This window comes from Alexandromys fortis, unplaced genomic scaffold (assembly GCF_014885135.2).
Source record: "Alexandromys fortis isolate MF-2015 unplaced genomic scaffold, M_Fortis_MF-2015_v1.1 scaffold_99, whole genome shotgun sequence".
Classification (NCBI taxonomy): Eukaryota; Metazoa; Chordata; class Mammalia; order Rodentia; family Cricetidae; genus Alexandromys; species Alexandromys fortis.
The window spans coordinates 6,337,062-6,354,361 of record NW_026067982.1 but is presented as its reverse complement, the minus strand read 5'-3'; the positions used below and the strand labels follow the sequence as shown (position 1 = coordinate 6,354,361).

At 43.6% G+C, this 17,300-nt stretch overlaps 2 protein-coding genes across 11 annotated transcripts in view; one reads left to right on the top strand and one right to left on the bottom strand.

The window, feature by feature from the left end:
- Positions 1–6,410, top strand: part of Rufy1 (RUN and FYVE domain containing 1) — a 47,796-nt gene extending 41,386 nt beyond the window's left edge. The window contains exons 16-18 of the mRNA XM_050158462.1: positions 184–232; positions 1,732–1,809; positions 2,818–6,410. Of these exons, the coding sequence (XP_050014419.1) occupies positions 184–232; positions 1,732–1,809; positions 2,818–2,961 (271 nt within the window). The 3' untranslated portion in view covers positions 2,962–6,410. The remainder of the gene's footprint in view (positions 1–183; positions 233–1,731; positions 1,810–2,817) is intronic.
- Positions 5,804–15,252, bottom strand: Hnrnph1 (heterogeneous nuclear ribonucleoprotein H1). 10 transcript variants are annotated; one of them, XM_050158464.1, is made up of 14 exons: positions 15,094–15,252; positions 14,470–14,598; positions 13,236–13,391; positions 12,888–13,031; positions 11,283–11,421; positions 10,155–10,333; positions 9,993–10,064; positions 9,803–9,936; positions 9,561–9,696; positions 8,856–8,915; positions 8,705–8,764; positions 7,871–7,963; positions 6,584–6,791; positions 5,804–6,364 (listed from the first exon to the last, which is right to left on the bottom strand). In XM_050158464.1, the coding sequence occupies exons 2-13, from the start codon at positions 14,564–14,566 to the stop codon at positions 6,673–6,675; spliced, it is 1,389 nt and encodes a 462-aa protein (XP_050014421.1). In that variant the 5' UTR covers positions 14,567–14,598; positions 15,094–15,252; the 3' UTR covers positions 5,804–6,364; positions 6,584–6,672. The 10 variants fall into 10 exon arrangements, with proteins under 10 accessions (XP_050014421.1, XP_050014420.1, XP_050014422.1 ...); XM_050158463.1 differs by having other exon boundaries at positions 8,675–8,764; positions 15,094–15,251; XM_050158468.1 differs by lacking the exons at positions 5,804–6,364; positions 6,584–6,791 and adding exons at positions 6,502–6,576; positions 7,384–7,433 and having other exon boundaries at positions 8,675–8,764; positions 15,094–15,251.
- Positions 15,253–17,300: the final 2,048 nt, after the last annotated feature.

Sequence of the window (17,300 nt, the reverse complement as noted above, 5' to 3'; positions counted from 1 at the left end):
GTAATACAACCTCAGGTCACACAAAAATGGGAAGCATTTTTACCAGGTGCACGCCTGTAATCCCAGCACTCGGAAGACAGAGGCAGGTGGATCTTGGTGCTTCCAGGCCAGCACAGAGTGCTGTTACACAGAGAACCCCCATTTTGTCCCTTTCCTACTAAAAAAATGTCTTTTTTTTTATAGGTCCAAACTAAAGATGGAAGACATAAAGGAAGTAAATAAGGCGCTGAAGGTATTAAAGTCACTTTTATTAGCAAAAATCACTTAGAGCTGATGGTGGTAGGCACACCTGTAAACCCAGCACTCCAGAGGCAAAGGCCCTTAAATCTCTGAATTCAAGGCTAGCCTAGTCTACATAGCAAGCTCAAGGCCAGCCATGGATCTTAGTGAGACTGAAGGAAAAGAAAGACTGCTCACGTGCCCCACAGGGATGACAGCATAGTGCCACAGGCATGTCCAGGATGGCATTGCTGCAGGTGGACAGGTATGAGCTGGAAGCTAACTTTCCCAGTGTCAGTTTCCCTAAGCCCAAGTCCGTGGTAGGCACTATGCCCATTGGCTGGCTCTGACCTGCTGTGTGCTTGAGAAGCTAGCACACACACACACAAACACACAGGTGCCAGGTAGAGCAGCCTGCCTCACCCAGTTACCACATGAGAGCAGGACAGACAGGGGCTCCTTCATGGTGAGAGACCAAGCTGCGCAGCCACCTCCAGTCCATCAGGTGGATGGATCCCTGGCTGCTCCTGCTCTTTAAATGAAGGTCCTTGACTATAATTGCGAGCTGCAGGTCCCTGTCTAGCCATGCAGTATTTGTATGATGGTGGCAGCAGACAGCTCCAGAGGGACTTTCTAGAGTAAGGGTGCCTTAGGTAGCCCCAGCAGCCTGCGTCTCTGGCACAGTAAAGGCTGTGTCAAGGGGCCCTTGACCCCTCTGATCACGTACAGAATTCCTAAGGGATAATACATCTCAGATCAGTTTTTCCTGGTAAAAACTTGCAAAGCATCCTCTTCTAGAGCCTCCAGTTTCTCTTATATAATGTAGCTAAGCTGCTTGCCAGAGCCATTGAGGATGTGGGGCTGGGTGTGCAGAAGAGCTTCCCTGAAGCTAAAGGCATTCCTCCCCTACACATTGTCTCTCTGCAGAAGTCCATGTCATTGTTTGAACCTTTCCTTCTGCCAGTGTAGCTAGTCATGGGATCACATCTCAGGCCAGGCCTGGGGTTGCAGGCACCAGTTTGACTGTGGTGACCTCAGCTATAGGAGACCTCTTAAAAGGGCAGGGGAGTATCTTGAGTGAATCAGCCTTGATCAAGGCCAGGATGCTGAGAGCAGGCACTTTGTACTGATATGTGAATGCCACCTACAGTCAGCATGAGAGAAAGGGCTCCATTAATGCTGGGCGATGGTGGCGCACGCCTTTAATCCCAGCACTCGGGAGGCAGAGGCAGGCGGATCTCTGTGAGTTCGAGGCCAGCCTGGTCTACAGAGCTAGTGCCAGGACAGGCTCCAAAGCCACAGAGAAACCCTGTCTCGAAAAAAAAAAAAAAGAAAGAAAGAAAGAAAGAAAGAAAGAAAGAAAGAAAGAAAGAAAGAAAGAAAGGGCTCCATTAGTCCTCCTCCATCTGGGGAAGCTGCAAGGCCTCCCAAGGAGGGACAGTCACAAGACAGCAGATGCAGCCAAACAGGAACTGACATGAGGTGAATCTCTCAGGTGTTTCTCTTCCTCAGGGCCACACATGGTTGAAGGATGATGAAGCAACACACTGTAAGCAGTGTGAGAAGGAGTTCTCCATTTCCCGGAGAAAGGTATGCAAGGGCCACTCCCACCCCAGAGTCTCCTCTCTGGATCCCAGGAAAAGCCTGTCTTTACTACAACTATGCCTGCTGGTCAACTGGAGGGTCTTGTCCCATTGCCTTTTAATGACAGACATGCTTGGGGCAGCATGGCCTCTGTGTCGAGCTGCTGCAGATATACTGCTGGCAGGCCTCTGTGTGCAGCAGGGCTAACTTGGGCAAACCACACACGGGAACCTGTAAGGCATCAGGCCAACAGACTCTCACTGGATGAACTGGGCCTGTGTCTACCCGCATAGCCTGTTGCCAGGCTCTGGGAACAGAAAGTCTTGGATGATTCTTTTTGGTCCATGGTAGCAAGACCCCGCCTCATCAAAGAGCAATTGGACAGAGGATGGCTGGCCTTGGAAGTATATAATGCTGGGAGCTTAAAGCACACAGGAAGGGTCTACCCCACCAGCCTATCCACAGCTATGGGCTCACCACCTCTCCTGTTCCCATCAGTAGTTTTCATCTGCGCAAGAGAAAACCAAAGTGCCAAACTTGGATAAGTTCAGAATTGGAAATGACCCTTCCATATGTCAAGACCTGCCAAAGGCAGCACAGTCTGGCCATACCCACATGAACATTTTTGGGCAGTCTAGCCTAATTGTCTGTAGAGCCAGGACAGAGGCTCTCCAGGCTAAGCTTGGCATCCATCACATGCCCAAAGAACCCAACACAGCCAGGTGTGGTGATATCTTTAATCCCAGCATTCAGGAAGCAGAGAGAAGCAAGTTTCATGGCAGCCAAGGGAACACATAGTGAAGCTCTATCTCCCTACCCAAAAAAACTCAACCCCAATAAGTCCTAGATTCTTGGCCTATTTATAAACAACCATCTGCCACCAATCAGGAGAGGCTACCTAAAAGCATGTTGGGTCTAAGACATGGCCATTATAGAAGCCAGGCTTTGCAAAGCAAGGTAGGTGTAGGGGTTGCATCCCCCAGTTGTCTTGACTGCCTTTTTCCTGTCTTCTAGCACCACTGCCGAAACTGTGGCCACATTTTCTGCAACACGTGTTCCAGCAACGAGCTGGCCCTGCCCTCCTACCCTAAGCCAGTGCGTGTGTGTGACAGCTGTCACACCCTGCTACTGCAGCGCTGCTCCTCCACGGCCTCCTGAGGCCATCAGGCCACCAGTAGGGACCTTAGCCTGTTGACCTCCATCTTCAGCGTGGAGGAAAGCCTCAGGTACAGTGCCAAACTCTGGGTCTCCAGAGACCTGCAAGGGCCCAAGAGAATCAAAGGCTGTCAGCCTGTGAAGACAGCGCCAAGTGGCAGCTGACCATTTTTCCGTGGTTTGTATAGAGCCAGCTCCTCTTGACTGACATGTCTGTGTCCTCGGTTATATCCTGGCTTTGGTACAGGTGTAACTTCATGATTTGCTACTGCCACTTTCACTTTTCAAAGGATTAACCTATTTTGCAGCAGTTGCACTAGTACAGAATCCTTTCTCTTCCTGCCCATATCCCACAAGAAACCTTGATTTCTGCAGAGCTTTGAACCTCCTGGGTCTGTTCAGTGTGCCTTGTCTGCTTCATCCAGCATTTACTATCATGCCCCTGTCAACAACTACCGTTAGCCCTGCAATAAAATCCTTTATTTTTCACTCTTGTACAAAGTGCTGGCTTCCAGCTTGCATATGGAGGAGGGCCTGCTGCGTTTGAGCTCTCCAGCTGGTGTGTTGCTTGTACTTAGGCTGCTCCACCCAGATGGACCAAGGCCAGGGTAAAGCCTTGTCACCAAAGTCCAAGTACATATTTACACAGATGCCTGACTTGCAGTGGGGTTACATCCTCATTGCAGTCAAGTAGAAATGAGCCAAGAATGACCACTGTTCACCTCACGTAGCCTGCCTTCAAAGTATTCGGGACACTAGCAAATAAACAGACTCAGCTAACATAGCTGCTTTTTGTTTTGAGAAAAGGTCTTTTGTTTTGAGAAAGGCCTGGTCTGGTCTCAAATTCAAATGCAACCAACTGATCCTCTTGCCTCCACCTCTTATGTACTGGAATTATAAGCATGTGCTACCATGTCCAGCAAAACAAAGCCTATTTTTTAGATGTTGGCTTATCTCAATAATTTACTTAAAGCCTGCTATACAGGTACTTCTACACCATGGCAAAGCTGAGCCATACATTAAAACCATCTAGCTACATGGGACTTGAAGTGCTAGCACAGATGTCTGTGGCTATGCAGATTTGTACCATCTTCCCTAGGGTCCCACCCAAGTGCAAGTTCACGTACCTATCCCATCATGCAGGCCAATGTCCTTAGATTTCTGTCCATGCAGGAGTGGGACAGAGACAGACAAGTGCCAAGGTACAAGGCCAGATGGCAGCTTACTAGAATGAATTCTCTCCACCATGTGTCTTCCAGGGATAAACTCAGATGATTAGTCTTGGCAGCAAACATCTTTATGAGCCATTTTGCTGGCCTGAGACTCTGAAATAAGTATTGGAGCATCAGACAAGGCAGCCAGTCAGTCCACCTGTCTTCCAGCCCTTCCCTTGTACTTTTCCATCCTTCTAGACCCAATACCTTCACTTCTCACCAATTTCCAGATCTGGTTGTTTACTGTCCAGACTCTGCCCCAACCCAATCCAAGCCTGTCTCTTCCTCCCTCTTCAGTCAGTACTGGTTCTGGTGCTTTAAGCAAGATTCCCTATGTTGTTTCTCATCTGCCTCACTCCAATCCCCTTTTGTCCCAATCCTACAGCAAGGACTGTGCAGCCAAGATTTAAAACCAGACCTGAGCAGCTCCAAAGCTATGGTCTAAACTGCAGGCACAGTGAAAAGGGCCAAAGGAGTCTGCTCCTCCTCCACCTGAGCCCCTTTTGCTAACCTCAGGACCCTATTTTCCCACCAAGTTCACATACCACTGTACTGCCCCAGACTGTTCTAGTTAAGTCTGTACCTTTTCAGTGTGCTCAACTTAGGTTCCAGCTTTTGGGGGGACACTAAGTCACTTTACTTCTGAGTATCACATTTCTCATCTGCACACAAAAGAGCAGGGTAACAACACCTCCCATTTCTATGCTGCTGCTCAGAAAAAGCACACATCAGGTTCCAGCTGGCATATACATGTTCAGGTTTCCATTCCATGTCCTCCCAACTTCAACTCTACCACCAAGTTATCATGTTTTGACACCAAATTCAACCCCCATCTCCAAGTTGTTGGGGTTTTGGTTTGGTTACTTTTCAAGATAGGGTTTCTCCCAGGGTGGTGGTGGCACATGCCTTAATCCCAGCACTAGGGAGGCAGAACAGGAGGATCTAAATTGAGTCCAGCTTGACTCTATTATAGAGAGCAAGTTCTAGGACAATCAGGAGAGACCAGTTTCTTCTATGTAGCCCTGGCTCTCCTGGCTGGCCTCAAACTCAGATCCACTTGCCTTTACCTCCCAAGAGCTGGGATTAAAGGTGTTGGGCTCCACCACTGCCCATGTTATTAATTCTACTTCCAAGTGGACAGGGTATGTGACACAAACCTTGGCAGAATTCCAAAAGTATCTGAGGGCTAAGGGTATACAGCTCAGTGGTAGAACCTTCAGTCAATAGTATAGGTCCTGGGTGGAAAGGGATACAGCAGTACACAATAGATGGTAGCACTCAGAACTAGCCTGAGGTGCATATGGAGACATTGAGAAAAACTCCAACCTGTAACAAAACATGTATGGACATCCTAGAGGACATGAAAGTGGCCTTGTGAGCGACCTTTGCTCTAGTACTTGTTTCTGCCATTGAGTGCTGACACTGTGAGCAACCTCTTATACAGTGAGTATAGGCTGTTCAGACAAGATCCAGTGCAGTCAGGCCAAAACAACCCTTCCACAAGGGCCCAACAGCTTGTCTGAAGACATCTAAAGCAGCCTCGGCTACCCAGACTTTACATAATAGACAGGGACACCCCATGCAGGAATAAAGCACCAAGATAGATCACGTGACACTGAAGCAGACAAGTATAGCTTTTAAAAGGAAGATTTATTTGACAAGGTTCACTTAGCGCAATACACCTAAAAGAAAATCACAACACAATGAAAGACTTAAATCAAGGCCTCAGAATTTCATACAAACACCAAGACCAAAAAAATCCTAAAGTAATGGTATTGCGTCTCAAAGTTTCTCCATTAACTAAAAAAAAAAAAAGAAAAAGAAAAGAAACGACTCACGTGCCTTACAGGTTATCAAATGAAATTGGAACAAACATGCCAAATATTTCACTTTTAATTGTAGACGCAGCTCCTATATTGAGTTTTACAAAAAAAAAGCATGTCTTTTCAACATGCATCAACAGTGTTCAATGTAATGTATGTATAAGAGCAACATTTAACATAATTCAACTGCTTTAACCTAAATACGCTTACTACTTACATACATCCTACAGTAACTAGAGAAAAGCTGGGAATTGTTTAACAGTTACAGTTCACTCAACTTCACTGTATCATCCTAGGTGACTATGTTTAATATTGGACCTTAGTCCTTTGAGTGATGCCAATGTTCACTTAAAAAGTAGGCATAAATCAAAAGGATGGATTGCAACTGTTAAACTGAAGGGTTTGTTTTCCTTTATATATATATATAAAAAAAAAAGACCAAGAGTCAGTGATTGAAATCTATTACATTCCCCATCCACCACTCATAATAGACATGCTAGACATTTCTCCCTTTCCATTCACGCCCAAAAATGCACGGCTTCCGCTACTGTAGTAGCTGCTGTTCACTGCTCCTTGGCTACCTNATCACAAGGATGGATTGCAACTGTTAAACTGAAGGGTTTGTTTTCCTTTAAAAAAAAAAAAAAAAAAGACCAAAAGTCAGTGATTAAAATCTATTACATTCCCCATCCACCACTCATACTGGACATGCTAGACATCCCTCCCAGTCCATTCACGCCCAAAGATGCACGGCTTCCGCTACTGTAGTAGCTGCTGTTCACTGCTCCTTGGCTACCTGCAAAGAGATCCATTTTACAAGTTAGGAATGATGTCTAATAATTATTCAAATAAAATAACGTTACAAAAAGTTTAAAAAGGTAAAAGTGCAAATGGCTGCTGTTCAATTGGCGAGAAGCATGTTGGGAAAAGGGAATCCAGACTCCAAACAAACCTCAATTAAACCCTTTTCTCTGCAGTACCAACTTGCCAGACTCTTGTGCTACCATTTTAAGTGGATTCTTCAGGATCAACGTGGAAATTTTAAGTTTAAAGGAAAACTAGTGTTTTTCAAAAATTGCAAAATTACTTCAAGTTTTTAAAACTAAAAAACAAAGCATTTAAAAAATTTACCATAAACATGTACTATGTGTCTGTCGAATGGTGTGTATGAATAGGGAGTAAGTACAGGGGAAGTCTTTTGCTTTGCCTATTCATGGTGGGCAAGAAGTGAGAGGACAAAAGTTGGACTAACGGCAACTCCCTGTGCCCAAAATGGCAGCCTCCATGGAGTTAAGTCAGAGTCACTGACTGCTATAGAAAGTGTTATCACAACATTATCAGTATTTGCTATTGGGAATTTAAATTATATTTTTTGAGAAAATATTTACCTATGCAATGTTTGATTGAAAATCACTGGAGTTTTCCTGTAAAACTTGGTCTGCAAAAGGATTTTGTAGGGTAAGACTATCATACCAAAATCACCATTCTTTAGACCAATTGAATAAAAAAATAAATAAAACCATCCCTAGGTTAACTGACTAGTAAAATACTGTCCTGAACCCAACCACCAGTCTTAATATTTAAAAATTACCCTCCATCAAAAACTTAATGCCATAACAGAAAAGCAAACTAATGTTTTAGTAAATGAACACAGATATTTTCTGGCTTGACAGTGTTCCAAAATTGCAATGACTAGAATACATCCCCTCTCTTCTCCCAATGACTGTTTCTGCACATTATACTATTAAGAATTATAATAAAAACCGTACATTTAATACCCCACAATACCCCACACTCTTAAAAAGGAGCCTGTATATTCCCAACTAAAGAAACCAACCTAAAACTTACTCTAGGTATATTAAAAAAAAAACTTACCATATCCACTCATGCTGCTCTGGCCACCATAGCCACCTCCATAACCACCACTCAGCTGCTGGCTGGCTGGGCCACCGTAACTGGACTGGTTTGCTGTTAAGTTAAGAGAACATTAGAGCTTTGCTTCTTATCCAGTGTGGTACCTGGTGGTACCGGGCTTGTAATTCTATTTCTACAATTTTCCAGTCTTGATCTTATATTACTGTCTCCTCCTGCCTACTATCTATAACAAGTCTGACTCTCTGTGACCAGATTAATCTTTATATTCTTCATTTGACCTAGGGTAAACGTTTATAAACCAAAAGGTTGAGGAATACACATGATTCATTAAGTAGAGGCATTTTTTTTAACAATCTTATAAAACTTTAGTGAGGTTTCCCCCTTAGCTTGATATATATATTTAGATATGTCCTTATACAGGTTATCAGTTAATTATGCCTAGTTAATTATGCCCAACTAATTATTTTCCCAATTAACATTGTTAATCCTGTATTTTTGCTAAGTATTTTAGACGTACACTTTATAAACAGATACTGTGTATCTGTATAAACAGATACATTCAATAGTCCCCTCCCCCAAAAGTATCTACTTTGAGTAACCTACCCTAAGCAGCTTTGTTATTACAAGATTTTAGCAATTTAATAATTACAAAACTTGCTTAAATTAAGAATCTTTGTCTAAATTTGTCTGCTAACTTAAATTATTATGCTAACAAACTCTGATATTAATTATGTTAACTTATCTTATAAATCTACTTATACAAATACAAATGTTTTGGTTTTTAAAAAAACTAACGATATTTACACAAGCCCATGCCTCCCATCATTTGGCTACCATAAGCACCACCGCTTGCTCCTGCTGTAGAATTCAAGAAGAGTTCTACATATCTGTGTTCTGAAATGAGAGAAAAGGCATACAAGGTTAGCTTAAAAAAAGACACTAAAGTGATATTTACACAAACCCATGCCTCCTAGCATTTGGCTACCGTAAGCACCACCGCTTGCTCCTGCTGTAGAATTCAAGAAGAGTTCAACATATCTGTGTTCTGAAATGAGAAGAAAAGTTTGAAAATGTTTGTTGGTAAAAGAAAACAAGATAAGCAATTTAAAAGTAACTTGTGAATCACAAATGTTTTAATAAAAAGAAAACTAGCTTTTAAAACACTCACCACCTAAGCTACCAATTAAGGACAAACTTAAGGTTATGTCCAATCACCTATCCCAAAATAGCAGTATAAAAAAAAACTAAGGGGCTGGAGATGGCTCTCAGTTCCTCCAGTGGACCTGGGTTCAATTTCCAGCACCCACGTGGCAGCTCACAATTGTCTGTAACTCCAGTTCCAGGGAATATGATACCTTCATATCAATGCACATAAAATAGTGAATTTAAAAAAAAAAAAAAAAAAAACCTAGGCGGGGGCTGGAGAGATGGCTCAGAGGTTAAGAGCACTGACTGTTCTTCCTCCCAAAGGACCTAAGTTCAATTCCCAGCAACCACTGGCTCACAACCATCTATGATATCTGGTGCCCTCTCTGTCATGCAGGCAGAACACTGTACATAATAAAATATAAAAAAACTAAGCTTTTAATAAACCCAAGCTATATATACCCTTACTATTCTACTCCTCTACTCTAAATAAATGTCTGTCACTTAACTGCCTGAAGTTACAAAGTGCTTTAATTACACTTACGCATATTTGCTTTATCTTTTGACATAGCTGCAACTGCATCTTCATGGGTTGCAAACTCGACATCTGCTTCACCAGTTACTCTGCCATCAGGTCCAATCTCAATATGTACTCTCACAGGGTTGAGCGGTGAAAAAAACTAAAATACAAGTTTTTTTTTTTTTAAAGTTAACTTTAAAAAAAAATCACCCCACATTTTTACTGCTGTACTGAATTACTTGAAGTGACTTTATCTCAATACTTACATTATAAATGTCATTCTCAGTAGCTCTGTATGGTAATCCCCGCATGTGAACACAGTGTCCTGTTGTACTTTGGAAAGTAGAGCCACCATCCCCATATCTGTGGTCAGACATTCCTGAAAAACAATAATTGAGGTCTAGATGGACAAGTGTGTAAGTACCCTTGAACTGAGAAATTCAATTCTTACCCTACCTCTTCCAAATCTATCCGAACCAAATCCATAGCCATCATTATAGCCATTATAATCATCATAGCCTCCATAGCCTGAAAGATAAGAAGAAATACAATTAGTCACCAAAAATCACCTAGACAAAAGAAACTAGTTCAACCTTGCATATAACAGCACATACATACCTCCACCATAAGCACCACGCCTCATCCTTTCAAAACCAGCTCCTCTGCCAATGCTGTTATACCCTCTGCCAGCCCCAGGTCTGTCATAGGGACCTGGCCGCTGCATGGCCATAAGTTTTCGTGGTGGATCATAATGAGTTCTAACTTCAGCTCGACTGCTCTTAAATATTTCAATATACCTAAAGCATTGTCCAAAAGGAAGGGGAATGGGGAGGGGAGAGAAAACATTAGTTCATGTCATACAACAGTTGCTTAGTTATACAAGAAAAACAATTTAGTCATAGCCATGAAACTGACTAATATTTAAAGCCAGCTTTCTTACATTTGCATAGGCAATGACCAGAAATTTACTCAAAAGACTATTTAAACTTTATAGAAAAAAAAAAAAGAAAAAAACTCCTCTGAGGCAGAGCCCAACCTTAGAGGCAGAGAGGAGTATTACAAATAAATGGTTTAGGAGGGAAGAATTCCACTCAACTCTCAATATTCCAACTCTTAAATTCTTTGGCAGCATGTATAGCAAGTGGGCTAAAAAGCCAGCCTCCACCAACAGTCTAGCCCACACTACACACTTCTTTTCGCCAATATCCAGCCTATGCTTTTAGTAGGAATCAGCATAGGTAAAAAGCGCATGCTTCAATGAAAAATAGTCACAAGCAAAGAGAATAAAACCTTTTGTGACAATTTCTTGAAAGCTATGCTTATTAATACATATGCAGAATATTTATACAGCAAGAAAGTTTGTTGCATTTCAACTTTAAAAACAAGATCAGAAAGTATCACATTTTCTTATGGTAATATTAATTTCCTATGTGGGTGTTATTACAGCTAAAGACAGGTTTGCATTAATTTTTTAAAGCCATAGTCTCTCGACTCTATTGACTGGGGTTAATAAACTAAGAATCCTACAAAATTGTAAAGACAGCCCAAATAAACTAGAGATAATTTTAAAACCTAAAATTTGGTTTGAATAAAATACATCAACTAGAAAGAATTTAAAAGTTGTATCAGGTAACCAATTAACTGGGAATAGGAAATGGATTATTTCCTCCTTCTAAGCAGAGAGAATATGGATTTAATTGTTTACCATAAGAAAAGTGACATATCCAACCAACCATCCATCCCCACCTGTGCCCTATTCTTTCCTTGTGTTTCTTTAGAGCCTTTTCAGCTATTTCCTGTGAAGCAAACTGCACGAAGGCCTCCCCCGTACTCCTCCCCTGGAAGTCCACCGGCAATGTTATCCCATTTGGCACGATTTCCAACCCTTCAACCCAAGGACAAATAACCCCAGTAGGGGGGCAATATTAACATCACAAGCCCAGAAATGATTCTTCTTATAGCTTTAAATAAACCAGAATTTTAACTTTAGGTGAATGGTATGCTTTCAACAAGTACTCTTAAAATATGCATTGCAATAAGAAGTTCCACTATTAACAGTTTAACTCAATTCTTAACACACCCAAGGCACAATATATACATTAAAAAAAAAACTTGATACTCCAGAAGGGTGCATTAAGAATTCAACAATTAAAAACATTTTAATCTATGCAACTTAATAGAATTATACACAATTTCATAAAATTTTAAGCATTAAAATGACAGTTCAAGTAAAATAAGACACCTTTAACCTCATTATTATACTTCAATTCTTTAAGTTATTGGAACTTCAAGCTTAAAATTACATTTAAACAGTTTATGTAAAAATTGAAAACATTACTTAAGAAAATCATAATTGACAAACATACAAACTAAACTTTCAACAGTAACTATCTACACAGCAATCATGCACTCTTATATGCTCTAACAGTAGTATGATTCACTTCTGGAAATTCCGTCTATGAAAAATCCTTCCCGTGGATACATTCCCAAGCTTACAAAAAGGCCTTAAAGCACTTTCCTAGAAGATATGAAATTATGTTCATATTTAACGTTGACAGATAGCATTCAATTCTCACCAATTTAGATAAAACAAAACAGACTTGATTTCAAACAATATTATGAATTGATACATATCTAAGTCAGTTCTAACACATATGCTAAATAAAAACTATGAAAGAATTTCTGTTTATGACATCAAGAGTATTTAATAGTATTTAAAAATAAAGATTTAACATTCTGCTAAACATGCAATCCTATCTGCTTGTCGACATAAAAACATTCAAATACTTTAGGCCCAGAACAACTTTAAAATGCTTTCTATATTTTCAGAAACTACAAGCATTCAACCTACACTTGCTACATTTGACTGTGACTAATAGGCTAGCTAAGTCACATTTCTTTTATAAAAATTTACATACAGAGAATTAAACTAATATATTTCTGGTCCCATGACCCAAAATAAGTTATCTTACAAATACCATAAAGTATAACAATCTCAACTCACACTAATCTAATGTTAAAAGAGCTTACCTTAACATGAAGTACTTTGCTAAACAGCAATATGAGGAAGTAGTTAAGATGGTTGAGTAGAATCCTCAGAGGTCTACTCTGAACTACAATACTAAATATAGGCAAAGTTAACACTTTGGAAGTACTTCTAATTTCCACCTTTAAGATGGGCTTAAGTTATTTGAAGGTCTCCAGGAAGAAAATGTGAATTCAACAACATATTCAACAGCCTACTTTACTTAAGTACCTAGACTAGTAGTCAACTTTTAAGTCTACTAATACTAAGTCATGTCGCCAGAAGCTGCCATAACTCACTGCTCAGCAACAAACAGGACTACATACCTGAGAAAAACTGAACAATTTCTTCCTTGCTACATCCAAAAGGGAGTCCTCTAAGCCGTACAAAGCCATCATTGGCCGTGTCAGGACTATTTGGACCAGTATGCTTCAACACCCAATCCATTTCAACGTTGTTTGACTTGAATACTGAAAAAGGTGCTTAGAATTAGTCAATTAAAATAGAGAACAAAGTTCAGATTTCCTGGGTTTTTAGGTAACTAGGAAGAGCTGTCACAAACTCCCTTAGATGACTATTTTTCCATGCGGTCAAATACCTAAAATTCAAGAAGGGGTAAGACCTCTTATGTGTTTAATTAGCATTTACTGTTACTAGGGCAATGTAAATCAAACCTTCAACATATCTGTGTCCCATAGTCTCTCTGTCTTTTTTCAAGGCCAATTTGACTTCATCTTCTGATTCAAGTTCAACAAAAGCCTCGCCACTCGGTCTGCCTTCTCTGGTGTAGATGAAACGAATACCTTGGGCCCCATTCTGAATTTTGCAGTCTGAAAAGAAAGCAACCGTTAATACAGAATTTAAAACATAAAACACCTATGAGTGATATAGATGAAATGCATGTTTGGGTCAACACACACACACAAGACTAAACTGACCAAGCGTTCGCACCAGACTACCTCATGATACATCCTAATTTATCGAAATATCTCCTATTCAAAGCAAATTCTAAGGAAGCTATAAGCCTTGCCTCTGTTTCCACTGACCATCTTTTTGTACAATGTGTCAGAATAGTCTCATCTGGACCTGATGACTTCACAGTATTTACTCTACATGACATTTACAGCCACATGACAATTTCTCATCAAATCCAAACTGCAGCCCAATACTCACCTGAAGGGGATCAATGTTAACAACTAAAGGCTCCAAGCTGCACACTTTAAGTCAAACCCGGTCAGGAGCTGCCCCCTGCAAATGCTTCCAATATACTTGGTTCTTGTTTTACAGGCCGTTTTGTTACCACAACTAAATTCAGATAGTAAGGTCAACACTACAAGCACCTTTTTACAAAAGGGTTCGACTTTTAACAAATACAATTTAACCAGTCTTCTGTAGAAGTTATTCGGGAAGCCTATGTGTATATGGTAAAAAGAACTCTACAGTGCTAACTTCCATGGTTTCAGCGTCCTCAATTGTAAAGGGAGCCAGATTATGAAGTAACTAAGTCTAGAACACGATTCGATTACGAAATCTTCAATTCTGAAAAATTAACTTTCTGAAGCAGAACGCCGCTTTCTGAGGTAGGAGAAATTACATCTCCCCCCTACTTAAATCTTTCGAAAAAGACAACTTTCAGAATGCGTGGACTGGCACTTAGAAACAGAAAAAAAAAAAAATGAACTAGAAATTTTCCACCGGGGCGCCAGCATCCCCAAGAGGAGACACGGCGGAGCGGGAGGGGGGTTGGGGGGGTCGGGTTTCGCAATTGCCATTGCGTAACCGCGGGCCGCCGGGCGCGAGCAGCCGGGGGAACGGCGGTGTGCCCGCGACTCGCTAGGGGGAGCCCGTGAGGTGCGCCCCGCCCCGGGCCCGCCGCGGGCCCCACTGACAACTCCCGCCTCAACTCACCAGAAAAAAAGCGCTGCACCTCGTCCGCGGAGCAGGACCAGGGCAAGCCCCGGACCTTTACCACGAAGCCCTCTCCACCTTCTGCGCCCAGCATCATCGTCTCTTCGCGGGTCCTGACGTCGAAACAGACTGCGGGGCGGCGGGGTGATGGGTGTGTTAGGGGCACAGCGTAGAAAGAGTCATTTAAATGGCCCTCCCACTTCAGGGCGCCCTGCAGGATCGGGGCGCCGCGATGGGAGCCCCGCCCGTGCAGATGCCTCAATCCTGCAGCCTCAAGCATGCAACCCAACCTCGGCGAGCGACCCGACGCCCGAAGCCACTCTGTGCTCCCAGTGTTGAGGCCCCCAACTAAGGAGACCCCGGCTCAGAGCCATGGTGGAGGCAAGGAAATGGCGGCCGCCGCTTCCGCTCCGCCTCCTCAGACACCTCACACAATAGAAGCGGCGCGGCCTGCAGGCCTAGGCGGCGCTGCCACGCCGGCGGGAGACCCGCGCCTCCCGGTGGCAGCCTGCGCTTGCCACGGCCTCCCCCAAGTTACAACCTAGGTTCGGGGATGAGCGATTGTCACAAAAACAGGCGGCTACGAAGGCCTCTGGAAGCAAGCGAAGACCGACGAACACTCACCTCCACACAAAGGCTCGGCGTGGCTGAGGAGAAATGATTAGCGGGCGCCTGCGCAGCCTAAATAAAGCTCTTCGAACGAGTTCTGCGCACGCGCACCCTGCTGCCTGCCCCGCCCTCTTGCGTCACACCGAGTTTGAACGCACGCGTACTATCAAAATCCGAGCCCGCTCCCGCCGTCAGCTTATCGCACGCATGCGTTCGGGCTCAACCCGCTTCATAAACTGGCCGTGGTCTTTTTTCTGCGCTTGCGCCTGTTTGCAACTCTTGTGCTTGGCGTCTCAGCGGTTTAATCGTTGTACTCGTGCGCATGCGTCTCCCTCCAAACCGTTCTCTAGACGCACCCGCCGGAGTGGGGGAGGGGAATGGCGGCCATCCGCTCCCCGGAGGGACTGGATAGTAACCCGGAGTTGACGGGTTGTGCAGAGGCGGGTGTCCTATCCTTTATCGGCAGCATCTCAACCGCGCTCCTGTCAGTTTTGAAAGACAGCACGGGGGACAGGAAGCCCTACTCTTTCTCCCCCAAACCGGTGGGAGCTGAAGAGCCGGCTGGCGCCGAGCCTCTTCTCGGTGCCGCCCCGCCCCTGCGCCCAAAGCCGCCGTCACCGCGGGGCTCCTAGGACCGCTTCCCTTACCTGCCGCTTTGAGGGGCTCAACCCCCAGGCTGCAAGTGCCCGAGCCAGAGTCCTGCACCCCCACTTTGCCCAACGAACTCGCACTCTGCGAACCCCTCGCCCTTCCCAGGGCCGCGGGCCCACGCACGAGAAGTGCTCTGGATGCTACGCCTCGCGAGTGAAGGCTGAGCCTGGGACTCAGCCCCGGAGCGCTGCATCCCACCACCGTGCTTTTTTTCCCAAGTGAAGACACCGAGATCGAGAAAGCTCCCGGGTCACCCCATGTGCACGTACAGCGATAATGAGTAAAGTTACTGAATTCAAGCAGCACTGCAGAAAACGGATGATGCCCCTGTCTCCGGATTTTATTTATCTGACGTACCCCCGGGCAGCCCTGGTAGAAATTAACAATGAGATAGTGTTGGGCGGTGCCACAGTGGCCCCTGAGTGTCATCACAAGAAGTTGCTGGCAAAATACGTATTCCACCAAAATGCAATATCGAGGAGACCGAATCCGGTTTGGACAGGTTGATAAAAATGGAGAGCCCCGCGGTGGTGGTGCGTGCCTTTAATCCCACCCAGCAATAGAGAGGCAGAGGTCAGCCTGGTCTATAGAGCGAGTTCCAGGACAGGCAAAACTACAAAGAGAAACCCTGTCTCAAAAAGCAAACAAACAAACAATAAAAATAAATAAATAAAAAGTGGAGGACTCAAAGTTAAAATGTGCAGGACGCGGGCATAACTCGGACCCTTTAAACCTGCGCGAGAGTATGAAGTCTACAGGTGGGCAACAGGAGCTGTGTAACGTGAAGCTTCAGGTGTAAGGGAAGCTCAGATGAAACAGGCAGGGAGAATAAAGTTGCCTGACCTCATCTGCAGAGGATCCAGAGAAGATGGAAAACGCTAGCTGAGATCATTGAAAGGTGAGACTCCCAAGTCTTCCAGCCAGAAGGCTGGTGAAAAACAAGATACACAAGCCCAAGAGGATGGCAACTTCCAAGACCTGCCTGAGCAACAGAGTGAGTTCAAGACAGCCTGAGAAATTAGTGAGGACCTGTCTCAAAAAGAAGGCTGGAGAAATATTAGCAGTTGAGTGCTTGCCCAGCATGTACATTCTCTGCTACGTCATGAAACCCTGAAATAGGCAGCCAGAAAACTCTAGTTAATTCACAACATTTGAGCACTCTAGTCTTACTGGTTTGTGATTGGATGGTTAGATGGGAGTGAGTGATGCATGCTAGAGACAGAACCCACAGCTTTGTGCAAACCTGCTCTACTGAACTACATCTTGAGACACACATCATTTTATGGGTTCTTTTTGTTTTTTTTTTTTTGTTTGTTTGTTTGTTTTTTGAGACAGGGTTTCTCTTTGTAGCTTTGGAGCCTGTCCTGGAACTCACTCTGTAAGACCAGGCTGGCTTCGAACTCACAGAGATCCACCTGCCTCCGCCTCCCACAAGCTGGGATTAAAGGCATGCGCCATCATGGCCCAGCCATTTTATGTTTTACCCATATTTTTCACTTTGCACAGTGGTATGCCTATATTCCCAGCTACCTGAGATGCTAAGATGGAAGAATCATCTCAATTCAGGACTT